This window comes from Atractosteus spatula, chromosome 10 (assembly GCF_055471065.1).
Source record: "Atractosteus spatula isolate fAtrSpa1 chromosome 10, fAtrSpa1.hap1, whole genome shotgun sequence".
Taxonomy (NCBI): domain Eukaryota; kingdom Metazoa; phylum Chordata; class Actinopteri; order Semionotiformes; family Lepisosteidae; genus Atractosteus; species Atractosteus spatula.
Genome location: NC_142715.1, coordinates 24,026,490 through 24,037,914, shown reverse-complemented (window position 1 = coordinate 24,037,914; position 11,425 = coordinate 24,026,490). Strand labels below are relative to the sequence as shown.

Sequence of the window (11,425 nt, the reverse complement as noted above, 5' to 3'; positions counted from 1 at the left end):
AAGTGGATTTTTGTTCTACATCTCCCTATGCAGGGTTTTGGTTAAAGGAAAAAAAATCCGTCATTTTCTTGCTAGCTGCCAGTATTTCTTCTGCACCGATAAGCAAGATTTCTGTTTCATATTTCACAAATTGTTTGAATTTCTCGAAAAACAAGTGGTTCCAAGAAAGGAAATAAATACTTGCATTTAACAAAATCAAGCCATATTTGATTGTCCTTAATGATACATTCTGTATGACAAGACAGGAAGAATGACACATCAGGATTTTGAACACAGGATCTCTTGTTTACTTTTTAACAGTTTCAATAAGATCGATGAAAATTGTTGCCCTGCTTTTTGTCGTAAATACACAAGCTCTTTACGTCAGGTGCTGGAAATAAACTGCATACAGTAAATTCGCTAAATCAAGAAGAAGCAAGCGCCACAAAGAAGACAAACATTTGGGTTTATGGTGCAATGTTATCTCGTGTCTTTAAAATAACTTTAAACGTGATTTGTTTTTCTCTGTGGCTCTAAGGCTTTCTTATTTAGCTGTGCTGTTTTTGTTTTAAATATTGTTTTTTTTTAGATATTGTAAAAAGTCGCTGAATCATACGAACCATAAACATTCCAATTGTAAACAATTGACCATTCATATTCCTGAAATTTAAACCCATGGAGTATTCATACCTTGTCTTAGCATTTGTGAATGTTACAGGGCTCCTTTTCAAAAACTGTCAGCGGTCTTGTTGATGTGTTTCTTTTACATTTTGTTATATATTATTAGCATTTTAATGTCTTTTTAAATTATTTGTAATCTCTAAATCACCCAGGCGGTATGGGTTCGACGTCTGGTATAGGAGTCCCTCTGTGTTGCCTTTTGGATTTCAAATGAGCAGCTCAGTGCAGAAGAGAGCCCTGTAAAACAGCATGCAGAGTGCAAAAACTTGTGATAATAGCAATCGCTCTTGTGTGTTAAGAGAGATACATTGCGCGAGGAGGGGAGTTGTGACTGGCAGAGAGTGTTGACCTTCGAAAAAAGGACTTGTCTTGGTAAATATATTTCCACATCCTGAAGAGGAGGTTATCCCCATTTCACTAGCTGGAACTCCTCTATTGCCAGAGCGCTGTAGAATGTGGAGTCTCCCATCCTGCTCTGAGACTAGGGTGTACTGTAGTTTCCATAGCGCGGTGATTATCACGTTCACCTCACACGCGAAAGGTCCCTGTTTTCGCTCTTTCAAACTGCTTGTGGAGTTTTATAGTGTGTTACTGTTATTGCACGGACCCATGCTGTCCTGGTGGATCATTATTAACCTAAACAGCCAGCAGTAGATATCGCCTTGCAATGATGTCACTCCTCTTCTTCATGAATTTCCTTAGTGATGGGCCATGTCTGTGTCCGAGAGCCTGGTGCAAATAGTGAGATAAGCCATTTCTTTACGATATTTTCCTGTATGGTTATTTATTGCACATGAAATACATGAACCACACACAGTGGTTTACATTCCTACCATGCAGTGCTGGAGCCCTGTGTTTCATTCCTGACCTGTGTGCTATCTGCTTGAGTTTCCTCCAGTTGCTTCAGTTTTCTCTTACAGTTCAAAAACATTCTGATATTATTTTAGGAAGGGACCTTAAAAGGCCTGTTCTTTCATGATCATGAATTTTGTAATGTCAATTTGTCACACTTGTCAAAGTGTGCATTGTTTTGAGCAAACTTTTATCTTTCCTATGTTCCTGTCACTGGAATACAGATGCTTTTGTAGATGTCTGTAGTTATCTGTAGTTAAAAAAATCTGTAGTTTTAAATTTTGGGATGCTATATTTTTCAACAAGCAGTTGAAATTTAAGCCAGGTTGTCTCATGTTGTGCCTGGTTTTGACAACAGTATTTTTGTCCTTTTTTATACAAATAAGTTGATAACAAGCATTTAAATTTCCTTTTCCTCTGGGGTTGATATTATCATTGTGAGTGTCCAAGGGCTCCTTAATTTTTTATTGATACTTTTAATATAATACATTTGAAATTACACACAGATAAAAATAATTTTTAAACGTTTATTGCAAAACAAAGTTTTAATCAAATTTGTAAAAAATGTTACCATCAAAAGTGGTACATTCAGAATTGTATATTAATAAATGCTTTTATTTCTAATTTTTGATACATCAAATTATTTTACAAAAAGGAGAAAGAATAAAAAAAGAAAAAAGGCACAAATGGGATGTTCAAGCTTCTCTTTTGTAAAACACAAGCTGCAGATTCTGTCACGGATGTCAAAAGGGACAAACTGTGAAGTGGCAGGAAAGCGACAAATATACAACTACACACTGACAGACACCACACACATTCACGGCCATGCATTCACAGAAACACATACTCAGAGAATCCACATGCTCACACACCAACATACATAAGCTCACAGACACACACTCCACACACGCACAGACACCACGTACACACTTATCTACAGATGCACGATAACTAACACTAACACAAATACTACTAATTGTCACGGACGGCGGAAGGGATGAACCATGGAATGGCAGGAGAGCGAAAATAGACCCTATATGTAGCAGCGGAACGGGGGATTCGCCCTGGGCTCAGCAGTTCAGGAGTTGAATAGAAACCTTTGCCCTCAGGCAGCAGACGTGGGGCAACCTGGTGCTAAGCGGGTCTCAGGACACCCGAACGTCAATGCTGAGTGAAGAGGAATGAGTGACCCGGAAATATATAGTCCCAGAGAGAGAGACACCGGAAGGACAGCAAAGCACAGAAAACTAGGGACAGGACAGAGTAAGAGTGCCCTCTGGCTGCAGAGGCCATGACAGGTCCTGTAGATACAGACACTGAAGACAATATGGAAACAGTGGAGTGAAGTGCACTCAGGTCACAGACAGTGTCAGTGTGGAAATAGTGGAGTGAAGTGGACTCAGGTCACAGACAGTGTCAGTGTGGATACAGTGGAGTGAAGTGGACTCAGGTCGCAGACAGTCTCAGACAGTCTCAGTGCCCAGAGCAGCTCTCAGACTGCGTGAGTCTGTTGGTGAAGCTCTTCTGTGTCTAGATCTGCAAGAGGACCTTCTCCCAGACAGCCCTGTCCGTCTCACAGTGCCCATCCTCTCCCTGAGACTCGTCCCCAACATCATTGTAGTCAGTCCTGTCGGGGACAGAAACTCCTTCCTTAGAGGGCAGTGTGGGCAGGACCCAGTCCACTCCAGGGCCAGTGTGGGGTACACCTGACAGAGAGACACAGACCAGAGAAAGGCTGTGTGCAGGACATGGACAGGAACGACTCTCTGAGCTGAAATTTTAATATATATATATAATATAAATATGGTATGTATTTTTTAAATTGTATATGTGTGCCTTTAAAACAATTTAACTGTAAATACAAATAATACAAAAACAATGTTATAATTAAGACAAGCCTTAACAAGTAAGATTTCTCAGATGTTAGGTATTTAAATTATGTTGAAGTCCAAAGCCTTTAATATGACATTTTTCAAATTAAATCAAATGACATTGTATTTTTTAGGAATAATTTGTGATCAATGCAGATTTTACTTATGTTAACAAAGTACCAATGTTTTAAAAACCACGATGTGGAAAACCTATGACAGCTATTCTAAACTTAGTGCCATGCCCTCTGCAGCTGTAGGGGGCTCCTAATCTGTCCTGTCCTTAGTTTCCTGTGCTTTGCTGTCCTTCTAGTGTCTCTCTCTCTGGTGCTATATATTTCTGGGTCACTCATTCACCTTCACTCAGCATTGATGTTCGGATGTCCCGAGACCTGAGGTCTGAGGGCATTAGTTTTTATATGACTCCTGAACTGCTGAGCCTGGGCTAACCCCTGTTCTGCCGCTACAAATATGGGTCTTTTCTGCTCTCCTGCCATTCCACGGTTAGTCCCCTCCAACATCAGCGACACTTAGTTATTGTCTCCGCTGTCAGAAAGCACAGAGAGCACAGTTGCTGCTCTTGGAGAATCTGGAACCTTGTTCTACCCAGACTTTCGTCTGTTAGATCAGATAAGTAGCTGATCCATGTCAAACTTGTGATTGGGTTGGGTTGCACTAAGACTCTGATCTTAGATTAAATTGAGCCACTGTTAAGGCCTGGTGCCCTCTTGGATGAGAGTGGCACCAAAATTGATTACTGTGGATTATCTTCCCATGAACTACCTCACCCACACTGAGCCCCCTGGCCGTACCCCCCTTTACCTGAAGTGGGGTCTCCCTCACTGTCCCCCACATCACTGTATCCAGAGGGTGTCTCATCAGAGAGGAGTCTCCCTGTGAACAGAAGAGCAGGTTTGTAATGACTCTATAATTCTGACTCGATATAATTATCTCATTGTATTTGAGCTAGTGTTTAATTGTATTAATATGAAGGCTTGTGTAGTCTGGTACAGGGGGTTCTACTGAGTCTTATTTATAATAACTCACCTGACAAAGCGTCTGGACTCTGGGGCACAGTGATGACATCATCATAGTACTCTGGAGCCTCTTCTTTCACAGAGGACATCAGCTCTCCTGAACCACACACTATCACACATCAGATTTAAAATGAAAGAGATCTGGCAACCTAACTCTATAATACATTTCAAACTAATTTCAGATTTTTATTGAGATGGTGAATAACAACAGGGCCACATGAATAAGGACAAAGAGAGCAATGCTGTGAACCTTTGTAAAACATCTAAAGAGGAGCTGGACATGGGCAGCAGAATAACCCAGAGAATAATCCAGATTTAGTGTGATGAGCTGTGCAGTGCACAGAGAGAGGAGAGAGAGTCAGACTCATTGGGATTGGTGCAGGGTTTCTCTATAGGACTGGACTAAAATAACCCACCTGACAAGGCATCTGGGCTCTGAGGTACAGTTACAGCATCATCATAGTACTCAGGGGCCTCTTCTTTCACAGAGGACATCAGCTCTCCTGAAGCACACAGAGCACAGCTTCACTGACACACAGCAGCACATCAGAACACACTGAGGAACTAAACATCATGTTAGAACTAAAACACCACACTTGAAATACAGGAGATCAGGAAACCTGATTTCCACTCCTATTCACTTCTGTAATATATTTAAAACTATGCCTTGATTTGGACATCTGGAGGATGAACAATGGAGGATGATCCCTCCATTGGGGCCTTTTTTCTGACCGCCCCATCATCTCATATCGCCAACCACCTAATCTGCATCACCTTCTTGTTCACAGCTCCCTTGACAGCCCTCAGCAACCATCCACACTAGGCCCTTTCCCTTGCAACAGAGCTTGCTGTATCACCCGCAAGTACACATCTAACACCACACTCATTCAAGGCCCCTCAGGACAATTCCGGTTCACCCAGATGGCATCTTGTACCTCCAGCAACCTTATTTACTGTATCTCTTGCAGTAAATGCCCAGTTTCTCTCTATATTGGAGAAACAGGAAGGAGACTTGGAGACCGCTTCAGAGAACATGTCAGGGCTGTGAAGATTAAAGATCTCTCCAAGCCCATTGTTTTTCATTTCACCTCTGATGGCCACGACCACTCTAATCTCTCCGTCTGTGTTCTCAAAGACGGTTTTCCGAACTCATACATCAGAAAGACTACCGAAACCAAAATAATCCTGCAGCTAGGATCACACCTTCCCCCTTCTCTTAAAGACAGACTACTTTTCTTCAAAATTTTCTCCATTCATTGGAAGTTTCATTTCACAACTCTCTATACCTATTCTGACTTCACACCTCTTGATTGGCCTCTCTTTCTCTGCCCTGCTCCAGCCTCTCACTTCTCCTCTCTTCCAGCCTTTGTTCTCCCGCTACATTACCTTTGCCTACTGCTTTGTCTTTCTCACACCTGAAGAAGGGTCCATGGCCGAAACGTTGTGTTTTCTTTCTTCTTTTTTTCCACATGGAATAAACCTATTACTTGTTCCTTTGCAGCCTACGCATGCTGACGCAGCTACCCACCTAAACTACTAGATTTGAACATGATTTGAACAATGATGGCTGTATTTGACAGAGAAAGTAGTGCCGTGCACACTTTGAGATATAGGAAGGGGAACCGGACAGCACAATAATGCAGACTGAATATGAAGGGCTGAGAACACAGAAAGAGAGTCAGATTCATGTGACTGGTGCAGAATAACACAGATTCAGTAATGAGAGGCTGAGATCAAGGAGAGAGAGTGAGTCTCACTGGGATTAGTGCAGGGTTTCCCCATGTGACTGAACTGAAATAACCCACCTGACAAGGCATCAGGTCTCTGAGGTACAGTTACAGCATCATCATAGTACTCTGGGATCTCTTCTTTCAGAGGGGGTATCGACTCTTCTGAACCACAAAAAGAAACAGAGAATTTACACTTCAGGACTCTGAGTTACTTTGACCACAGAGCTGCAAAGTTACTGTCAAGTCTAATTCTAAATGTGATTTTAAATGCTGTGTGGTTAAGTATAGTTAAGCCAAGACTGTAGGGTCCCTGATTTAACATGTGATCTGAAAGGCAGTTTTTGCAGCATAGTTTCCCAGTCATCATTCTGGACCCGAGGCACCATCTCCTTTTCTATCAAAACCAATTAGAGCAGCACCCTGTCTACCACCCCAGTATTGACCAGGTCTAGTGTTGCTCAGCCTCTGTGATCTGCTGGTTAGCGTGAGGCAACACTGAAGAGGAGAGTTTGTAAGGAATAGAACATATTTGGTAAGATTTGTAAGATTCAGGATTTTCTACTCAAGTTCTCTAAATGTCAGCCTGGTTTGGGATGAGAGTGAGTACTGGACTGAAGACCCCCCACTCCTACACTGAGCCCCCTGACTCCACCTCCCCTCACCTGGTACGGGGTCTCCCTCACTGTCCTCCACATCATCGTATCCAGAGGGCAGCTCATCAGAGAGGAATCTTCCTGTGAACAGGAGGGCAGATCAGTAATACCTGCAGTCAGTCAGCACTGTCTCTTACTGGGGGAGAAGACAGGGTGTCAACAGAAACACAGAGTTTATGCTAATTTTCTTCACTTACTTTGACAGCAGTTGAGAAAGAAAACTCTACAGGTTTAAAACCAGTGTGGGGAGATTTTCTACAAGTGTAAGTGATTTCACCACATAGCTACAATAACTTTAGTATTTCATAACACTTTGATGTTTGTGTGTACTGTCCGTGTGAAACAGAAAGTAAAGTAAAACATATTTTCTATTTGGTTATTGTGAAGTGCAATTTTTAATGCTTTGTGGTGTATAATAAAGTCATGACTCTAGGGTCAATGATTTAACATTTAATTAGAAAGAGTTTCTACAGCATACTGTTCCCCAGTCATCACACTGGGAAACTTGTACTGAATTCTGGACCTGAGGCAAAATCTCCTGCTCAATCAACACCAATTAGGCCAGCTTCCTGACATTTCCTTAAAGGTCTCCCATCCAAATTACTGATCAAGTCTAGTTTTGCACAGCCTCTGTGATCTGTTGAGATCAGGCTAGTAAGAGGCAGCACTGAAAAGCAGGGTTTATAAGGTATCACAAACGCATGTGGTCATATTTGTATAATCCAGGATTTTCTACTCGAGTTCTCTAAATGTCATCCTGGTTTGAGGTGAGAGTGAGTACTGGACTGAAGATCCCCCACTCCCACACTTAGCCCTTGACTCCATCTCCCCTCACCTGGTACTAGTTCTCCCTCACTGTCCTCCACATCATCGTATCCAGTGGGCAGCTCGTCAGAGAGGAGTCTCCCTGTGAACAGGAGGACAGATCAGTATTACCTGCAGTCAGGCAGCAGCCTCACCGTGTTCTACTGATTGTTCCCACTGGGAGAAGCCAGGGTCTGAACAGTAACACAGGGCTTGTGTTTATTAGGCAGATCAGGGACAGTGTTGTGCTGGTTTTCATAACTCCACTCTGATGTACCTCTTGAGAAAAAAAAAACTACTATCTGAAATCAGTTGAGTGAGATTTTCTATAAGAGTCCTCAGATATTCCTCAGAGGGTGGAAGCTAAACACACCTGAACACTCTCTCTACTCACCTCTCCTGGGGGTGCTGGAGGTTCCTTCTCTGGCCAGTTTGTACTCTATTTCCTCATAGACAGCATCATGATAGGGGGCTAGTGCTCCCTCAGATAGGGCTGAAACAGACACCCAGGGTTAACATGCAGGGAGAGGAGTACAAGCAAATCAATTCACTGCTAAACATTTTTGGACATTTTTGCATATAAATATTGTAATTCTAAACATCTGCAAATTTCTTCAGATGTCCATTTTTAATTATTTACACTCTTTCGTACATTTAAACAGTTTTTCTCTAACTCTATTAAACTAGTTCACATCCAACATCCACATTAAATTGGACAGAACATAAGTGATAATTTAGAGATATTTTTTGTTTCTGAAGTTCAATATAGATCAGTTCTGTGTGACAGTAATGGCCACTAGAGGTCAGTGTATGTGGACGGTGAGTTCCCTCTCTACCTTTCCTCAACTTCCTGTTCTGGATCAGCTGCCCCACTAACAGGGCCAGCACCACGAAGAGCAGAGCCCCCAGCAGCAGGAGGGCCAGGGGCGAGACAGACAGGCCTCCCAGCGGCTGTGTCTGGAGTGTTGTCCTGGTGCTGCCTGAGGGAGAAGGAGACAGGAGATGAACAGGGATGAGGAGTTATGCTGTTGGGCTCATACAGGCTTTGACACATGAAATTCCCTGAGTTTCCCATCAGTAGGTGTTAGGATCTCAGGGTTAACCCATCTGAACATATAAAAGTAAAGGATCTCACATCCTTTACTTTTACATCAAGACTGTCAGAAAATCACTGAGGGGGGAGAGGAGATACTGCAGCTACAGTGGGAATTTTTTAGAGACAGAAAGACGGGAGTTATCAATGACAAGGGGGATTTCTGTTCACCTGTTGTTGGACTTGCTGTTGTCTCTGACAAACCTGTAGAAGAGATACGAGAACTGTCATTATTTTGCCTCCGGTTTTACTGCAAGTTGAATCCACAGTGGAGTTAATATAAAAATACATTTGTTCCTTGAGGTCAAATCTAGGATTGCAGGATGAATGGTGTCTTGTTCGGAATTAAAGCCTAGTGCTGTTCACACACACATGGCTACGAAACATCCCAATCTTGTCACTGATGATCTTAGTTGATTCAGTTAGATTTTAAACAGTGATAGAATATGGGTAACAACAGTCTATCTTCTCTACCGATCTGCTACCTTGTTCATCTACAGTGCTAAGACTCTCCTCACCTGTACAGGTAACCCCTGCATCCTCCTTGTGTCGACAGTCACTCTGATTCAGTCCAGAGTGACAGCAGTCCCACAGGTGAAGCTCACTGCCTGTGCAGTTCACCTCGTCCAGCCAGATGGCGCCACTCCCTGGTCCGAATAAGGCCTCTTTTTCTGCTATCACTGCGTCCCCACAGCCCAGCTGTCTGCAGACCACCTGAGCATCCTGCAGGTCCCAGGAGTCGTCACAGACTGTCCCCCAAGAGCCCTTATATTGCAGCTCCAGCCTTCCAGAACAGTTATTGCCTCCAACCAGGCGCAGAGACAGCGGGACTGAGAGAGCAGAGAGGTTACTGATTATCCTCAGCTCAGTGACTGTAGAAGAGATCAGTGAGTTTACTGAGCACTGTAAAAGAGAATGTTGTTGTTGCTGAGTGACTCTGAAAGAAAACATTGTCCTAAGCTCGTTGACTGACTATTCCGTTGTAGAAGAGAGCAGTGAAGTTATTGAAAGATGTGAGTAGAGATTAGTGAGGTATTGAATGACTCTAGAAGAGAGCTGTATGGTTACTCTTCCTCAGCTCAGGACTGCAGTGTCTCTGATTGTTTTACACACTGAACTCACCTGGGCAGTACAGCTGAGGCTGCTCTTCCTGAGGGGCTGGAGTGCTTCTGTCAGCTTCTTTTCGAGGACCTTCAAAGATTAATGATCACATACAAAATCAAACTCACAGAAAATAGTGAAGAACAGCAATAACATTTATTTTATTTTATACTTATTTGGGTATGAATTGATAAGAATTCTGTTGAAAATTCTTGTCAGTTCTAAATATTGCAACACATTAATTTGCAAAGCTGCTCAACAGGAAAACAGGAACAGTCTTTCCTCTGTACCTGAGCAGGTGATCTCAGCCACTTCCCGGTCTGTGCACTCATTCTGACCCCAGGGGGAGGAGGGACACTGCCACAGGGTGGAGTCGTGTTTGCGACAGGAGACAAAGTCCAGCCATTTGGGATCAGGGCTCAGCCTAGAGTTTGTCTCTCTGACGGTGCCCTTGTCTCCACAGCCCAGCTGTTTACAGATCACTGCAGCTGTGTAGTCAGACATTCTGTTCTGACAGACGCTGCCCCAGGTGCCATTGTAGTAAACCTCTGCCTGTCCTGAACAGCCTGAAGACAGTCTCAGTAGAGTGTGATCTGCCAACATAACGGGGAAAGAGGCCCTGATAAGAGCAAGCCCAATGTTTCATTCTGAACTGGTAAGAAACAGATGGAACAGTGGATTGCATTGAGATGAGAAGTAGCATTAAAAACTTATGAAGGTGAAGATGAAGACTGTTGAAATGTTCTACTGGGTTACTAATAAATAAAATCCATTTAGAGGATTGAGGTCTGATACAGAGCATCAGCAAAATTCTGATCAGCTTGGTTGCTCATCAGCAGCACTCAGAGTGAGTGAAATAGCACTGTGAGAGGAGAACATGCAGCTTGGGTTGACAATTGACACCAAGTGATTCTCTAGCATCTGGCTTGAAGACACTTTTGGATCAAATTGAGATGAAAATATTGAGGCAGAAAGTCATGAAAGACAATGGCCACGACAACCACACCCTGTCAGGCAACAGACAACAGCTCACATTGATGTGAGGAGTTTATAGCGTGCAGATTAGTTCTGAGATTTCACTTAAGGACTGAAACTCAAGTCAAACACATCTAGGCACTCTAGATGCAAGCCATATCCACAATCTGGGATTAAAGAATCTGGATATTTTAATTTTAATTATCTTTCTTACCTGAACACAGAATTCTCACATCCTCTTTGTGTCCACAGTCATGTTGTCCCCACCATGCTGAGTGACACTCCCACAGAGACGACTCGTTTCCCAGACAGCCCACCTCATCCAGCCAGATGGGTCCAGTTCCCTGGCTGAAGGAGTCTGGTACTGGGGCACTAAGGGCCGTTCCACACTGGAGCTGCCTGCACACCACCTGAGAGTCTGCCAGGTCCCAGGAGTCATCGCAGACTGTCCCCCAGGAGCCACTGTGATAAACCTCCAGCCTCCCAGCACAGTCACTTCCTTCTCCAACAAGCCTGAGGGACAGCTGGTCTAGGAACAGAGATTCAGAGATCAGGAATCAGAGGCCAGTGCAGTTCTAAGAGATTACCATAACCTGCTGTTACAAGTTGAAGATTAGCTCAGCCCACTAGGCACAGCAGATACAGTTCAAGT

General features: G+C 43.3%; 1 protein-coding gene across 1 annotated transcript in view; it reads right to left on the bottom strand.

Annotated features, from left to right (window-relative positions):
- LOC148826061 (scavenger receptor cysteine-rich domain-containing protein DMBT1-like) overlaps positions 1–11,425 on the bottom strand; it is a 204,241-nt gene that overhangs the window by 187,859 nt on the left and 4,957 nt on the right. The window contains exons 5-8 of the mRNA XM_088926359.1: positions 10,988–11,302; positions 10,089–10,391; positions 9,820–9,888; positions 9,222–9,527 (exon numbers count right to left, since the gene is read on the bottom strand). Coding sequence (XP_088782485.1) covers positions 9,222–9,527; positions 9,820–9,888; positions 10,089–10,391; positions 10,988–11,302 — 993 coding nt within the window. The remainder of the gene's footprint in view (positions 1–9,221; positions 9,528–9,819; positions 9,889–10,088; positions 10,392–10,987; positions 11,303–11,425) is intronic.